Source organism: Vicugna pacos, chromosome 13 (assembly GCF_048564905.1).
Source record: "Vicugna pacos chromosome 13, VicPac4, whole genome shotgun sequence".
Lineage (NCBI taxonomy): Eukaryota > Metazoa > Chordata > Mammalia > Artiodactyla > Camelidae > Vicugna > Vicugna pacos.
Window position 1 is genome coordinate 51,109,833 of NC_132999.1, and position 16,489 is coordinate 51,126,321.

The following is a 16,489-nucleotide window of genomic DNA, read 5'->3' on the forward strand; positions in this document are numbered from 1 at the left end:
GAGACTCTATGCTTGTGAAACACAGGTGTAGCTGTATAAGATTTTGATGGCTTGACCTTTCCTTGAAAGTTTCTGAAAAGAGTTGAGACAATCTAGGTATCACAGAAAGAGAAGTCTAGGAGCGTATGTGGACAAACTGCCTATTTCACCATTTAGCCAAATAATCAGGGAGACACTCAAATGGATGTGGAGCCCTAGGGGAGAAACCCTGTGAAAGGGACATCTGCCAAGGTGATAAGCCAGGCAGAGGACTGATTCTTCTAGCCATCAGTTACCTGCAGCGGAGAGAAGAAATCATTCTTAGAAATGATTAGGGCCTTGGCTTGGGCATCTTAATGCGTTGGAGGTCGACCTTGCTCCAGAAGCCTAACATTAGCTATGTGTGTGTATGAGATGGTAAATGTGACTAAGAACATGTGCTTGGGAGTCAGACCAACACACAGCACCACAGCTCACTCACTGTGTGGCCTGGGGAAAATTCTTAAATTCTCTGTGCTTCAGATTTCTCATTTTTTAAATGCAGGTTATAACAATCTACTTTGTAGGGTCATTGTGATAATCGAGATAACATTCATCTATGAGACAGTGGTCCCTGGCACAGGGTAGGTGTGTAACCAGTGAGGCCAGTTACTCTTACCTGACTGAGCGCCAGACTTGATTGTGTGTTACTCTGTATCCTAGGGTCTACTACAGGTCCTGGCTCAGCAAATGTTGCATTAATAAGGGACAAAGGGACAACTTGCAGACTCTGGGTAGTCACCTATCAGATACGATGTTCCATAATTAACAACTTCCATGCATAGTGAGAATTAGATCCAGTGAAGACTTGGGAAAAATAAGTACAGATCATACACCAGGAATGCCCTCTTTAGGAGAGAAGGGATAGTAAAACCATGTTACCGTAAGATGTTGAAATCTGTCAGATACAGCCTGTCGGTACTCAGGGGCCGGAACCTTGGTTCCACTAGCGAATGCTGAAGCACCTGCAGCTCAGCCAGGGCCAGCACAGCAGGGTCTTACTAAGCTGCTGCTGCCACCACCTTGCTGCCTGCTTGTCCCTCATGCTCTCATTAGGAAGCCAGTGTTAAGACGGAGACCTAACTGGGTCCTCCACACCCACCAGTGACTGAAATGTGGAGTGGCACACACTTTGCAGTCAGAGAATCTGGGTTTCAAATCCTTTCCTCTGCCACTTCCTAGCTATGCAGCTTTGGTTATTTCACCTCTCTGAGCCTCAGCTTCTAACTGAAACGGGTAACAGTTCAGTCCCAGGGTTACAAGTGCACAAGGGACAGTGCTTGGTCCCCCCAGGTGCTCATTTTTGTCTGCGTTTCCTTGCTTTGCTCATTGGGTTCCTTCCCTCCGAGTTCCCCTTTCCCTGTTCTGCTGTGCTACAGTACAGACAGAAATCCAACATCCCTTATGGCCCAGCCCAAGGAATTAAACATCGTGACCAACTTCCATGCTCTGACACAATAAGAGAGAAAGGAAGAAAGATAACAGCATATGGGTGTGTTTTTTGTTGTTGTTGTTTTTATTTAGACATGGAATTTTCCTGCCTTTTCATATAACTTATCTAATTAAAATATTCATCTTGGTAGTTACCACAAAAAAGTAACATAGAAAATTGTATTTACATTCTGGGACCAAAATACAAATAAAGAGCAAGATGGTACCTTGCTCCTTTCCCTCCTGCTTCCCGGAAAGAAAAAGTTTCCCCTAAAACTGCTCATTACACCAAAGATCAGAGAGTTAATTTGTAATTTGATGATTTGTATGTAGTGTAGCAGAGGAAAAAAATTGCACAAGTTTTCACAAATGAGATCAAGGGTTCAACATCATCCTGTGTCCGCTCTGCGGCCATTTCAATAACCCAGGAGAGGATGGCCCTTAGAAATTCAGTTCCTCCTCTTCCCTCCTTACTCTCCTCACCAAGTCACACCCCTGATGCAGAACAGACACTCTTGGAGGGGGAAGGGGAAAGATCTGGCTCTGTGCAAACAGGGGTGATCCAAAATCTTTATATACCAAAAATGGGTAGTGATGTTGGGATGTGTCTTTTCTTCCCTCCCTACCTAAAGACTCCTAGTAAAGGAAATTAAATCACACACAACTGAAAAACTTGTTTCAATGGCAAAGACTTAAACACACAGATAAGACACAAATTCAAGGTGGTGGACACCTAGAGGAAGCTATTCTAGGCAACAGATGTCTGGCAGCTGACCCAGATGCTCATCTGGTTTTAAGTAAGAGGCTTCCTAACATCAGACTTGGGGGACAGGCTGGGGGACAGGGGTGGAATGGTAAAACAAGTGATCAAGAGAAATAATACTTTACCCAATTCAAAAATACAGCAAATTAAAACACAGCAATACTTGCATCCCTTGGGCACCCTGCACAGCAACACACACTGAACAGTGCAGCTCCTGCCATACAGACTTCTTGCTGCACTGCTCTGCCATCTAAGTTAGAGATCTCCAGGATGGTTAAAAACAGTGGGCTCCACACACTGGGCTTTGAGTGAGCTTATCAAAGGGACAAACTGTCAAGCTCCATGGGCTGCCACACTAACCATGCCCTCAGTCTGCTTCTCAGGTTTCTTAGGGATGCGCACCTCAGATCTATAGTATCTACTTCTACCTGGGTCACACCAAGCAGTCTATTAGATCAGTGCCCTTCAACAGCCACAAAGGGAGCTGACACAGTCTTCCTAGTTCTGGTCTTGCCCCTGTGCCAACTAGAAAGTGAGATCCTTCCTTCCCAAGCCTGGGTGCCCTTGTGGTTCTCCCCCATCCTGATGCTACAGCTCACTTTCCTTAAGCTGGTTTTTCCCTCCAAATTCTGGCTTAAAGACTCAAAAAGCAGAGTTTCAAGCTACAAAGTTCTCTATAAAACAGCAAACTGTTGTGCTCTACCAATCTCATGATCTTATCTTTTAAAGGCAAAAACGAAGCTAATCTCCAACATACCATTACAACTTTTAAAACCATTCACTTGCAGTAGCAATTCACAGGGAACAAGAGAATAAAGTGCTGGCTTTTAAAACTGTGAAGTTGTATTTGGAGGGCTACAAAAAGCCCTGCCACATGTTTGTGTTTTGCCCCCATGCCAGTGGAGAGAAGGAAAAATAGAGGAGGAAAAAAGCCTAAAGCTTTGAATTAGAAACTGGAAATTGTAAAAACACTGAGATTCTGTGCCCTCTAGTGAGCCTCAAAAAAAAAAAAAAGCGGGACCAGGCAAAAAGGATGGGGTAAAGACTCTAGGCCTTTCCAAATAATTTCCCTTAATAAATACAATTTAATGAGAAAGAGATGCACCTGCATAGCACCTCAAAACAACACTGAGAAGGGTCTCGGAGGTGGAGGCCTAACCTGAACACTCCGTCTCCATGCCAAGGCTCCCCCCGCCCAGGACAGGCAGCCCAGGACCCCCACCCCTACGTGCAGCAGGCACTACACAGGCTCTGGGGACGCCCAGTCCTCCCTCTGGACCAAAGTCCACTCAGGAGAGAGGAACTGGGACAGGGGAATGGCTTTCACTAGGCTTTTGTCTAACTTTAACAAAGGACCCCAAAAATAAAAGGCTAAGTGTGTGATAGAGGACTGGGGGGGAAAAACTGGGGGTAATATAAATACAATCTGGGGGCAATATTTATTAATTAAAACTATGTCTTATAGTTTACAAAGAAGCTAATTAACAACAAAGGTACAATTGACCTTAAAATCCTCAGTGAGAATGAGGCTTCACATCTTCAGAACTCTGAAGTGCTCTCCAGTCAGGGAGGCAGTGGCTGCGGGCACAGGCACGGCACCTGCTCGCTGTGCACGACTTGGAGGCCAAAAGTTTCCACTAAGCCAAAGAGTCTGGTCTCCTTTAGAAGTTCCATTCCCCAACCCCCATTGTCCTTGTATTCCTCCCCCAACATTTCATCTCCAAGACAAGTCCTCCGTTTATCGTCGGGAGAATCTGTTCTTGAAAGCTTTAATCGTCTTGGCCATCATTGGGGCAATTTCTGTGAAAAGAGAAATAAGGCAGTTGTTTCGGATCCATGGCACTTTGGGCACCTGTAGTTTACAATCAAACCGAAGCCTTTCTACTCTTGGCTCTACATAGCCAGGCAAATGGATACGAGCAGCAGCTACCTGCCAGCACCACCTAAAAGCAGCACCTGCCAGGCCACTGACAATCACTCTCCACTTCTCACAGCCTCCCCAAGATTCAGACTGGCCCCTGTACAGTAAGTGGCAGAACTGGAATTCAATCCTTGCCAGACTCTAAAGGCCACTCTGAGCCGTAATTTAACTCTGCCTCACCAATATCCAAACCAGCAAAAAGCACCCCCTCCTACTCGTGTCTGTCCAGTGTAGCAACAGGTCTGAGATGAGCTGAGTGCAAATACCACCCAAGGGCTAGCCTGCCCTCCAGACTAGTTAACCTGGGCCCAGCCAAAGCCTAGGTCAGGACTCCCGCCCTCCTGTGGGCCCTGAAGTAAATACAGAATGATGCTTACGGTAGGACACCCCCTTAGAAGACTGGAGATAGTCTATGGTAGTAAAGTTAGTAAAATATGCAATAGACCCAACTAGATATGGAAATTAAATACTGGGAAGCTGGGGTTATAAGGTTATAAAACTTCAATAAGATCATTTAGCTGTTAATAATAATAGTTATGAACTCTGTATGTTATTGCCTAGAGAAACAGGTTTACATTCAGGTTAAAAAAAAGAATTAAAAAAAAAAAAGAGTACCAAAATGAGTATTCACTATGAACATAATTTCAACAATACATGTTGAACTACGCAATATGAACAAAGTGGGGAAAAGGAGGCACAGACGTTTAGACCAGCTGTGTGCAAGGCATCACATGTGCCGCATCTAACACACAAAGTATGAAGCAGCAGTAATGACAGTAGGGGTTCAAATACTAGCTCTGAAATATCTGAGCGGGAACCCCAAGTTACTTACTCTTCACAGTCGGTTTCCTAGGATCATAGGAAACAGTGCTGCTGACCACAGGCGCCGAGTGGGCGCCACTGGTGCTTGGGCCATCATAGGCTGGCTCCTCGGGGCTGGCGTTAAAGCTGTTGCTGCTGCCACTGCTGAAGGAAGCACGGCTGCTTCCCGTGGGATATGGCGCTGGCTTGATCCTGGGACACAGAGCACAGCTGCTAGTCCAGAACAGGAGAAATCTGCCCTCGGTGTCAGCAACCTGAGCTGGCTGGTCTGAGGACTCAGTTCTGTGGCTTTGACCAGTGGACCTAGCACCCTAGATTCTGGTGATGGCTTGGAAATGACAGTGGTAGCCCTTCAAAACGAATGATGACCTCGACTAACTTTTCACTGTGTAGGTATAAATCTGTATTTCGCAAATGCTAACGTACTTAGATAACTTAGTCACCACAGTTAATAGGTCTTTTGTTTAAATAGGGAAAGGGAAAGTATTAGGGAATGTTTCTCAGAAGTCGAGCCCTGTTCTCCATTTAATCTTGACCCCGCTGAAAGGCAGTCAAGGAAGCTGAGGCTCAGGGAGGTCAAGGTCAGCCTCCAGAACCCACTCTCAAGAAGCCATGCTTTCACCCCTAAAATGAATTGCTTCCTGCCCCTGGGCTGCTTCAGGGCTGAATGACAGGCTTTGGGGCTCTCTCACCTGATTTTCTCAGGCACAGCTGCTCCTCCTGTTCCAAATTTCTCCTGCCTCCTTCGAACATCACGAGGTGGCTTGGCCACAGAGTTGACAAAGGCCATTTTTGCTTGTCGGCCTGGGGGGAAATGGTGATCAATATTTGCCTTCTTGAGCTGAGATGCTGCTCTTATTTTAGTAATCTATGCTATTAAGAGATAAAGGCTTGAAAACAAGTGCTTCCAAAGGTAGGGGACTATCAGCCCCTCTGCAGGGGAGCATGGGTGGTGGCAGAAGAAACAATCCACCTCTGCCCTCTTCAGCAAATAAGAGAGAGATTTAGGAGCCAGAGGTTCTACCTTAGCCAAGCCCACCAAGGCCCTGCTATTACCAGAGCACAGGGCTCACTACTCCGCCAGACCCGCCCGCCCCCTACCTTTGGGCTTATTGGCATGTGCGTGCAAGATGTTCTTCGTGAGGACTCGGAGCCGCTGCTCCCGGGCATCCTGAAGCCGCAGGTACATCTCCCGCCACGACTCATACTCTTCTGGCCTTTCATCCTTAAAGTCTCGGTGACAATGAACTTTCCATAATTGATCTGTTTCTTCAATTAACACCTAAAATCAGAACCAGAACATCACTTACGTGCAAGCCCTCTTACATATGTCTTTTCCATCCTTAATCACCCAGGGGTGACCAGTTTCCAAATGATTTCTGGTCTGCACAGCAGTGGTATTATGTTAAAATACCACAGTTGTAGGGAAAAAAGACAATCACTGAATTAAAAAAAATATTTAGTGTGATGCATTATATACTAGCTGCTTTTGTGGGGGTTGTGGGGCTCAGAGAGAAAACAACACAAAAATTAGTTTAAGAATAGTCTTTCCCTTTAGAAAATCAGTGCAGGGGAAGAATTGGGATGAAGTCAAACCCAGGCATTTCTCCAGCACTACACTGAACAGCAATGGCCGGACATGTTATAGATCCCTCAGAATTGGAGACAGCTAATGCATTCAAATGAGCATCTCCAGCATTAGGAGGACTTCAGGATAGCTCTGGTTTTCTCTAGAAGACACCTAGCCAATCTGTGCTCTTGTATTCACTGACTGTCAATACAAAGCTCCATCCCCGCCCTGGATCCCAGGGGCTGTGCTGCCAGAGTTATCCCTTAACCTCTGTGACTAGGCAAGCTCCAGGGAGGTATGGGAAGTGATGCCCCCGCCCACCCCGTCCCCACTCCCACTGCCTTTCAGTCTCACCTTGATTCTAGCCCAAGAGGCCCACTTAAGATGCCAGGAGCAGGTGCTAAAAATATGCTTGTTTAAAAGCCCAGAACCGTAATCCCACCACTGCCTGCCCATTGCTGTGGCAGATACAGACAAAGCTGTTTCTGGAGACATAAGCCAGAAAACTGCTCTCTTCCCATCCAAATAAGATACCTACGTGATTGTACTCCTCTATGCGATACAACTGATCAGGTGTACACCTCTCCAGAACAGGTTCAAGAACAGAATACGGGACGCCTCCCACTTCAAAGATTGCTGCAGATAATCAAACGGGAAAAGTACTGAGTAGTGGCCAAGTCGCCCATTGTCCCACTGCCCCAATGAGCAAGAGCAAGTGACTTACAGTCGATGTTGTTTTTAAGTATCCGGATGCACTGCTCATGCAGGGTCATCATTTTGGGGAGATAGGCACACTTGGAACCAGAATACACCTGCATCTTAGAATTCATTCTTCGTCCAGTGAATCCAGTTTCTTCCTCTTCCTGGGGTGAGGATAGTGCTGTAAGGCAGGGCAAGAAAAACAGGAATGTTAGTTATAAAAGGCACTAAGCTATATAGTGAAAACTCCTTCCCACCCCATTCCTCAGCCTCTCAGTTCCCTTTCTCAAAGGCAACCAATTCTACCAGTTCCTTGTGCTTCCTTTCAGTCTATGCAAAAATAAGCTAATATTTATTTTATTCCTTTTTAACCAATTAATAAAATACTCAGTACCATTTTGTCATTTACCACATTTTAGAAATCATTCCACATCGGTGCACAGACTTTCTACCTACCCCCTCACCTTTTTTTTTTAACACAGTGCAAAGGTGCCACTGTGTGGATGAACCATGATCCATCTTTTAGTCTCTTGCTAAGGGGCACCAATGTAGCTTCTAATTCCTTTGCTGTTAAAACTAGACTTTTTCTTAAAGCCCCTGTAGCACGTATAGAATAAAGGGCTGATGGTAATAGCAGCTAAGATTTAGTGAACACTATGTGGAAAAAACCCAGAGCTCAGAGCTTTACCAGCATGATCACTTTCAATCCACTTCATGGGCAGATACCATTATCATTCCCATTTACAGAATATAAGACTGAAGTCCAAGGAAATCAAGCTATTACCCAAGTTCATATAACCTGTAGTAGAAGCCAGAGCTGGGATTCAAACCAAAACCATCCAACTCCAGAACCTGTGCTCTTTAGGAGATGCACCAAAATCTGGTGACAGATCATGAATGAATTAAAAAAAATTTTTTTTCCCTTTAAAAAGAAAAGATACAGAAGATTACCTTTCCGCTTTGGTTGGAAGGAGGACATCAAATCAAGGGAAGGAAGGGGACGGTAATTGGCCTGTATCACAGGTAATGGAAGGTCTGGCAACGCTGGCAACGCGTCGCTGGGGACCTACAGAGAAGAGAGGAGTGACTGGAGAGCCTCTTTCTACAAGCACAGTGTTGCCACGGCAGATGGCTTCACAGGCAGATCCAGCCTAGAGGAGGGGCAACAGCCATGCCTGACACCACCTACGTCAGGAGATAAGAGATGGGCCCAGCACAATGGGACACCTTAGAAAATACTTGCCTTGGGTACTACTGACTCTGGCAGCTAGAAAGGCCTGAAGAAAATTACTTCCAGCTGAAATTCAACAGGTCATGGAAAAGCCAGACAAGCAAAACAGCAGTGGGGGCATCCTGGGAAGTTCTGCAGGAACAGGTGCTCTGAATGGGAAGGGGCTGCAAGGGTTACCTTTCTCAGCTTGGCTGAATTGGCTCCAGCTGGCGGAAGCTTCTCTGACTTGTTTTCATTCACCTTAGGTAATTTCTGAACTGAGTCCAAGTTTTTACTAGTGCTTTTCGAATCATTTTTTTTAAGTCCTTTTTCTCCAAGAGTTGTGGCTGAAGTTTTCACAATCTTCTTCTTTTTCTTCCGGGGCTGGTCATAGCTGAGGTATGACTCAAAAGACATGGTGGGCTGCTCAAATTCATCATCCATATCTGCCTCCTCATTTTTAGGGAAGGAGCCTGCTGACTTTCTATCCGATAGAGAAGGTTTTCCTTTCCCTTCTTGAGTCTTTAGGTTGTTAGAAACCTTCTCTTTCACCTTGGGCAATGGGTCTCCTGCCCCCTTGCCTATGTCTAAGCTTTCCAGACTTTGCTTGTTTTTGTCTGATTTGGTTTTCTCTGGGTCTCTATATTTTGGCTTTTTAAGGTGGTTGTCTGAAGCCACCTCCAAGGGGGGCAAAACCTTCTTCCTTGTGCTGCCCTCTTTTTCCTTCTCTTTCTTGACACCACTGGAGGGTGGTTTCTCCTTTGTGTCCCCTGAGGGTGGCCTCCGGTTTTCCTCTTTGGAGGTGGCTTTGTGTGATTTTTCTCTGCTCAAAGAAGACTTCTCATCTTCTTTGGCATCCACTGGACGTTTTTCTCTATGGGAAGATCTGTGCTCCTTGCTCTGACTCACGACCTCTCTCCCCTGGGGTTCACTGGGGGTCAGTCGTTCTTGACTGACCCCCAGTCTGTCCTGAAAGGCATTGCTGTGGCCTTTGCCAGGCTTCTGGTGTGGAACAAAGGGCTGGTGGTCCTCCTCCAGGGATCTGTAATGGTCCACAGACATCTGATGAGGACTAGTGGATGACGGAGGGGACTGAACGTGGCCATAATCAGAAGATTCGTGGTCCGAAGAGTAAACTGGAGAAGCTCTGTGGCACCTCTTTCTGTCGTCTCTCCTCTCGTGACTGTGAGATACTTTGTGAGGCCGCTCGAGCTCTGAGAGTTTTCTGTGTTTTCTCTGTCTCTGATCGGGACTATACGACCGGCTGCCGGAGGCCTTCCAGCTTTCTGCATAGTCCCCCTCTACCTCCTCCTCCTTCTGAAGGCCATCTCTTGGGCGCTTTCGAGAATTGCTCTTCTCAAAATCTTGTTCATCAGGCTCAGTATTTCTAAAATAAAAGAAAAAGCAGATATAAATCTCAGGGTAATCCTTGTTCAGAGGACAGAGTCACAGAACCTGAACTCACAAAAGAGATGAAGAGTTCACAGAGTTACAAACGAGGTCTTGGGACAAGATTAAATGGATTCTGTTCAAAGATACTCAACTAAATTTTAAAATCGGGAAAACTCAAATATTTAGTGAATGGAAAATGACAAGTTTAACTACAGGATACAAAGATCAAATATCTTGTGGATATGAAAATGCTTAAGCCTTTGAACATAGGGAAATATTTAATTTGTTACATAAGAAGGGGCTGTAATTTTTATTAGTTCACAATTATATAAAAATGCCTTTTAAGAACAGGTTACAAAGAAACATTCCAAAATGTCAGTAATACTTCTCTTGGATGGAATTGTAAGAAATTTTATCCTTATTTCTATTTTTTAACTGTTTTCTATAATATTCCATAATGATCATGAATTATTTTTATAACTGAGGCAGAATAAATGTTTTAAGTAAGACACAGAAGGAATAATAAAGAAAAACTTTTCTTACCGTTCCACAGGAACTAGCTTCTTCCACTGGGCCACTAGGTCCCTGGCAAAGCTTCCAACATGCTCGTGCTTTCGCAAGCTATTTACTGTTTTTCCAACACCGGTCTCCTACAAAGTTGACAAAAGGAATCGTTAGAGAGTTGTGGAACTAGGCTCACAATTTTGTAAAGAAATAAGGCCTCCTGCTCTCAACAAACCAATACTTCCTTCTAAAAACATACCTGTCAAGTCTCAATACAAAATTACTGTGTCAATGCCCCAAACCTCTAATGACACACAGTAGCAAAATATGCCAGACTCAGAAAAAGAAAACACTAAATTAAAATACTTACAGAACTTTAACACTGCATACAGTATTTGAATCAATCCTTATAACAACTCTATGAGGCAGGAATTGGCTCCATTTTACAAAGAAGGAACACCCTAAAGTCACAGAACTTGGATTTGAATCTAGAACTAAATGCCAAAGCCAATGTTCTTTTAATTTTTAGAAAAAAATTTGAGGTAAATTTGACCATTTTAACCATTTTAAAGGGTACAGTTCATTGGTTTCCAGAATATTCACAATACTACACAATCATCACTATTTCCAGAACATTTCCATCACACTAGAAAGAAACCCTGTTTCTCCCAATTCTCCCCACCCCTGGCAATCACTCACCTACTTTCTAGCTATGGATTTGCCTATTCTGGACATTTCATATAACTAAAACCATACAATATGTGGCCTTGCGTCTGGTTTTTTCACTTTTAAAGCCCATGCTCTTAATCCTACTGTACAATCTCTCCCACTGGGAAGGGGATGGGATATCATCATATAATATCTAAAATTACACAATTCTTACCGCAAGAATGTCTACTGTAATAGGCAAGGTGGAGAGTTTCTTCAAATATTTCAGTAGCTGCAGAGAGAATAAAAAAACATTAATTTCTATAAAATCATAATCATTCACTGGAACAAATAAGAATACCTAATGGTTAAGTGCTTACTCTGTTCTACATGTTATACAGTATTAAGTATGGTTATTATCCGTATTTTACAAGTATGAAAATAGCCTCAAAAAAAGTTACTTGCCCCAGGATGCAAGCAGGGCAGGATTCACTCATGTCTGTGGCTTTAGATTCCAGGATTTCAACCACTGTGCTGCACCAACAGAAAGACGACTTGAGAGAATCAAACCTACCAACTCTAATAACAGTCACCCATAACTATCATTCTGCCCCAGTTTTGAGGAGAATTTCTGAAAAGGTGCCAGTTTTAGGAAATTACTCATGGAGCCAGTACAGAAGAAAGTAAAAAGGAGAAAAGGTATCTTAGGTAAAGGGTATCATGTTTCCAGGAAAAGTCATAGTATTTTTTCGATAAAACTGGGAAGCCAAGACCAATTTCAAGTTGCTAGAATCAGAACTCTGCAGCTGCAAATGGTGGACACAAAATGTCGGGGTAGATTAGAGAAGTGATCTGGGTTTGGCCAAATTTCCTTTCTGTAGTCCCTTAAACTAGGTCAAAATCAGGATAGCAGAGCTGTTAAGACAGTTCCAGAGTCAGAGACAAGCTTCACTTGGCTCTGTCACTTCCTTGCGGGGTGCTCTTGTGCAAGTCAGTAACCTCTCTGAACCTCAGTTACTTCATCTCCAAAATAGGAACTGGATCCTGTCCCTACTTCACAGCATTCAGAGAGACGAGCCATACGCAGTCCTTAGCCATAGTACTAGAATGCAACAAAAGCTCAATAAATGCTTCTTACTAATCATTTCATTCATCAACTGACTGTTCTTTAAATGCCTTTATAGTACAATATCTGATAATGAGATCTGCTCTTTTTCCATGTGTTGCTCAGGCTACAATTCACCATGGTGCTATTAGGTGGAGTAGCAAGTATGTTTTTCTGGTCGTTCTACTTCAATAATTACTGAAAATGGTCGCTAGGCAGAGCAGTTGGACCACATGTGATAATCTTGTTTGACTGGGAAAAAAGTGAGAAGTCAAGTGGTGTATCTAAGGAGTTTCACCTTCATAGCTGAGTGAAAATTATCATCTATTTCAAATTCGATCACCACCATCTAACTCAGGACAATGTATATATGTATTTCTTGTCACTCAAGCTATAGGTGTAAAGATTAATGCCAATTTGTTTTCTTAAAGGAAAATTTACAATTATTGAAAAGGTTAAAAACAGGTTAATGCCATACCCTGGAAGGCATTTATATACTATCTACTGTGTCTGCTACTGTGCTAAGTTCTTACATGTGTTGCCTCATTTCATCCTCATTAACCAACTCTATAAAGTGGATATCATTCTCCCCATTTTGTAGATATTGAGACTGAGCTTAGTGAGGTCAGGTAATTTGCCTAACAAGCAAGTAAGTGTGTTTACCACAGCATGTACTACAAAACTCAGAGAAACATCCAACACAGAAACACTGTCCTTAGAAGACAGGAAAAGAAAATGGAGCAGTAGTTCGTGTGCCTCTTAACATACTCAGAACAAAGCAAAAGAGCTCCCACTCAGTGTTACCTTGTCAGACAGTTTAGAGTCCAAGAGGAAAGAAGGTCACCACCAGGACAAAGAATCCCAGGACCTCTACAAAGACAACATATAAGAACGGGGCCAGACATCACTGAAGGTGTGTTCATCTCAAAGCCTAGCACTAATTGGAAGAGTAAATGCTGCCTTTATATTTTGTTTTGGGTTGGTAAGGGTGACTTAAAAGCAGACAAAAATAAAACCCTGGAGACTTACAAACCAATTTAGCCCAATATAAGAGAAAAAGGGCTTCAGAGCCTCTCTACTTTCAATGAGGTTTGAGAAAGAACAAAGCATTCAAAAGGTAAAGAACGCACTTTGGGCATCCTCATGTAGGTGGAAACTTGCTGTTATCAAACCCAGGGACCAGTGTAGGGTTTGTAAGAACTGGTAACAGGTCATTGAGAAATGTCAAACATTTGCATAGTCCACGCTTAAGAATCTCAGTTGATCTTTGCACACTGCTTCAACCCAAAGAGCAAAAGATGTAATAATGTTGACCCCTCATTCTCCACTTGCCTTCAAACTGTGTTCTTGGTAGTTTCCATACTTAAAATGTGACATGAAACAAATAACTTTACCAGCCATGAAAACTATTTCCACGTAAATAGTAAGAACCAAGCGACCCTGGTCTGCCTGATACTTTTTTTCTCCAAGAAAGCCTAGATCACAGATGGAAAACATAGTGACAGTTAAACACCTATATTTAATGCCAGAAAAATCCATGAACATAGGTGTGGAATCAACTCTTTGGCTAATAATGGTTTGAAATCAAAATTTAGTTGCAAATTCAGTACTGCTATGTAATCATCTTGCAGTTTCAGGAACAACCTGTGGGAGCTTGTTGGGTTAACAGAAGGTTGAGAAGAAGGCCAGTGTGCCAGCTTGCAGTTTTCCCTCTGCATTGGCTCATTTGTGAATGCCAACTATTGTGCCCTTCACGAAAATGATCTTCATGATGCAAAGCCAGAACTTCAGAGTGATTTTCTATCTGGGAAGAGAAAGCCCAGATACTCACAATAGTCACTGATAGTTCAAGTAGGATGAGAAATCAAACAAACTTTCTTCATTTGAAATTTCATACACATCAACTATTCAAAAAGCTACTTCAAAATTTAAATTCTAGTGGGAAAATGACTATAGGTTCTACATGGTGCATTTTTTAAAAAAACCTGATGGGAGACCAAATTGAGGGGTTTGGGGGGGTTACATAATATTGCTTTAAGGTTTTAAAAATCAGACACAAACCTACAGTGCTTGGAAAAACAAGCTAGTACTCAGAAATAATGACCATTTTTAGATGCCCACAAAGGGTTACTGTAAAAAGAAACTTGTAAATATGCCTGTCCACTAGGTACTGAAGCCACGATAGAAAATATAACACAAAACTAGTGAAAGCATTTATTTAAATTCACAGACTTTAAGCTAAAATATCTTCCTGAAGAAGTGAATCTTTAAGCTAGGCATGAATGAGCAGAGTTAAAAAGTGATCTGATAGTGAGATGCTGTGAGCAGCCTTTAGAAATGGAGGGAGAAAACGTCACTTATGACAGGCTGGAAACAAGCTGAAGAGAAAGGGGGCCTTCAAGAAAAATCGTAGAGTGGAGATTTATATCTACTGAGCATTTCCGTCGTTTGGTTTAATCCTAGGAAGAAGCAGGTGAGGAAACTGGTTTAGCAAAGAACATCCCCCAGTGTAACCCCGTGGCTGGTTAATGGATTAGATCTCAAATGTCCTCAACCACTTTAATGTTGACTGCCTCCCTGTATTACTACTTCTTCAAAAACCACTATGTGGCTCAGAGATCCAACTCTTCAGGACTGTGCACTCTAGCTATAATGCTGACAGAGAATGTCAAACACCTTGAGCGTTTTCATCAGTGTATTTCACTTAAAAAAAAAAATTCTAACATCCACCAGATACTCTCCCAGACATCAAGAAGCGGGATGGCAGAAAGTCGGAGAGAGAGAATAATGCATTTAACTTAAGAAAACAGTTGGGGGTGGAGGGAACTACCTGAGTACAACTAAAAATGGTCGCCCATCACTCGCAGCAGCCAGAAACGGTAGCTCTTACCTTTCTACTTTCTATCACGGCCAGAAGGAAATCTAGCTCCAACTCCTCTTTTTTTCCCTTCCAATTACAACCTAAGTTTTTAGCTAGGCGACAAAAGGTTTATTTTGTTTTGAAAGAGATTTACTGAGAAAGCGAAAAGGTCGACGTCCTAGTATCAAGTCGAGAAGCAATTAAAACGTCTCTTTGAGACGCAGGAGCACATACGGAACCTAGACTCCATCAAGCACAGGCAGAACCACCTTCTCTCAACAAACATGAAAAGACACTAAGAAATAAGAAACATTTCGCAGGACAAGGAACGGAGTGGGCAGGAGTTAAATCCAGGCGAGCTCTCCCGACAGGAAACAGCTGGCCCCGGACGCCGGGGGAGGGCTCCCGGCACGCGGTGGCCGCACGGAGCGCGCCCTGGCCCGCCCGGAGCCCGCGGGCGGCCCGGCCCGGCCCGGGAAGCAGGGAGGCCCGGCCCGCCGAGGCGCGCCGCCCGACGAGCCGGGTCCCACCGCGTGGGTAGCGGCCAGTGGCCACGAACTTCCAGATCGCAGGCCGAAGCCCAGCGGGGCCGCGCTCCGGGTTCGAGCCTCCACGGCCTCAGCCGGTCGGGAAGGGGCAGCGCTCGGGCCTGGGACCGTTACGGGGCCGCACGGCGCCCAACGCCCGTTGCGCTCTGCGCTGCCCACCCGCTCACCTTCTTCGGGTCCGGGTTCGCCGCCAGGCGCGCCTGCAGCTTCTCCACAACTTGGAGCGCCGACTCCGCCGCCATCGCTGTCACTGGCGCGGCCTCCTCGCCGGAACTGGGCTCGCGTTGCGTCCTCGGGCCGCAGCTCCGCCCTCCGTGCATCCCCGGCGGAGACGGAAGCGCAACCGGCCCCTTCCGGGCCTCGGTGAAGTGGGGGTTGGGGGGCGCGGGGCGTGAGGGCCGGCCAGCTGCAGGCCCCGCCCCCAGGGCTGGGGTCCCCGTTCCTGAGCGCGCACCCCGGGCAGCGCGCGCGGGGAGCTGGGGACGCTTAGTCCATGCGCGCCGGCTCCGCACTGGTCGCCGCTGGGAAGCCCCGCATCTGGTCCTCAGTGTGCGGAGCCAAGGCCTGGAAGACCTCTCCGGTGTCTAGCCAAGTTGAAATGAGGCCACAGCGCCGGACCCCAGCTTTATAAACCCTAATCCGCCCCCATCCTCCGAACGCTGTGAGCCACGCCCTAAAGAACACCTGTGTGTAGTTCTAGGGTGGGTCCGCCGCTCAGGGAATCAACGGGGATTAACGCTAGTGACGACACTAGATTGGGCGCACTAAGGGCCAGTAGGAGCTTAATTTCACCCTGAGTACAACCCAGTGAAACGAGTTATATCATCCCCATTTTACAGATGAGGAAACTGAAGCTCAGGGAAACTAAATTAACTTGCATGTGGTCACATAACAGGAAAGAGGTGACACTGGAATTTGAATCTAAACAGCTCAAGTCCACTGTGAATGCGCATCTCTGAAAAGGTCGAGGAATTGAGGCCCAGAGGGAGAAACGGATT

General features: G+C 44.9%; 1 protein-coding gene across 1 annotated transcript; it reads right to left on the bottom strand.

The window, feature by feature from the left end:
• Nucleotides 1–3,632: 3,632 nt before the first annotated feature.
• Nucleotides 3,633–16,123, bottom strand: ELOA (elongin A). The gene is made up of 11 exons (XM_072975133.1): nt 15,659–16,123; nt 11,214–11,270; nt 10,370–10,476; nt 8,633–9,821; nt 8,176–8,290; nt 7,250–7,405; nt 7,064–7,161; nt 6,057–6,237; nt 5,648–5,759; nt 4,966–5,147; nt 3,633–4,012 (listed from the first exon to the last, which is right to left on the bottom strand). The coding sequence occupies exons 1-11, from the start codon at nt 15,809–15,811 to the stop codon at nt 3,951–3,953; spliced, it is 2,412 nt and encodes an 803-aa protein (XP_072831234.1). The 5' UTR covers nt 15,812–16,123; the 3' UTR covers nt 3,633–3,950.
• Nucleotides 16,124–16,489: the final 366 nt, after the last annotated feature.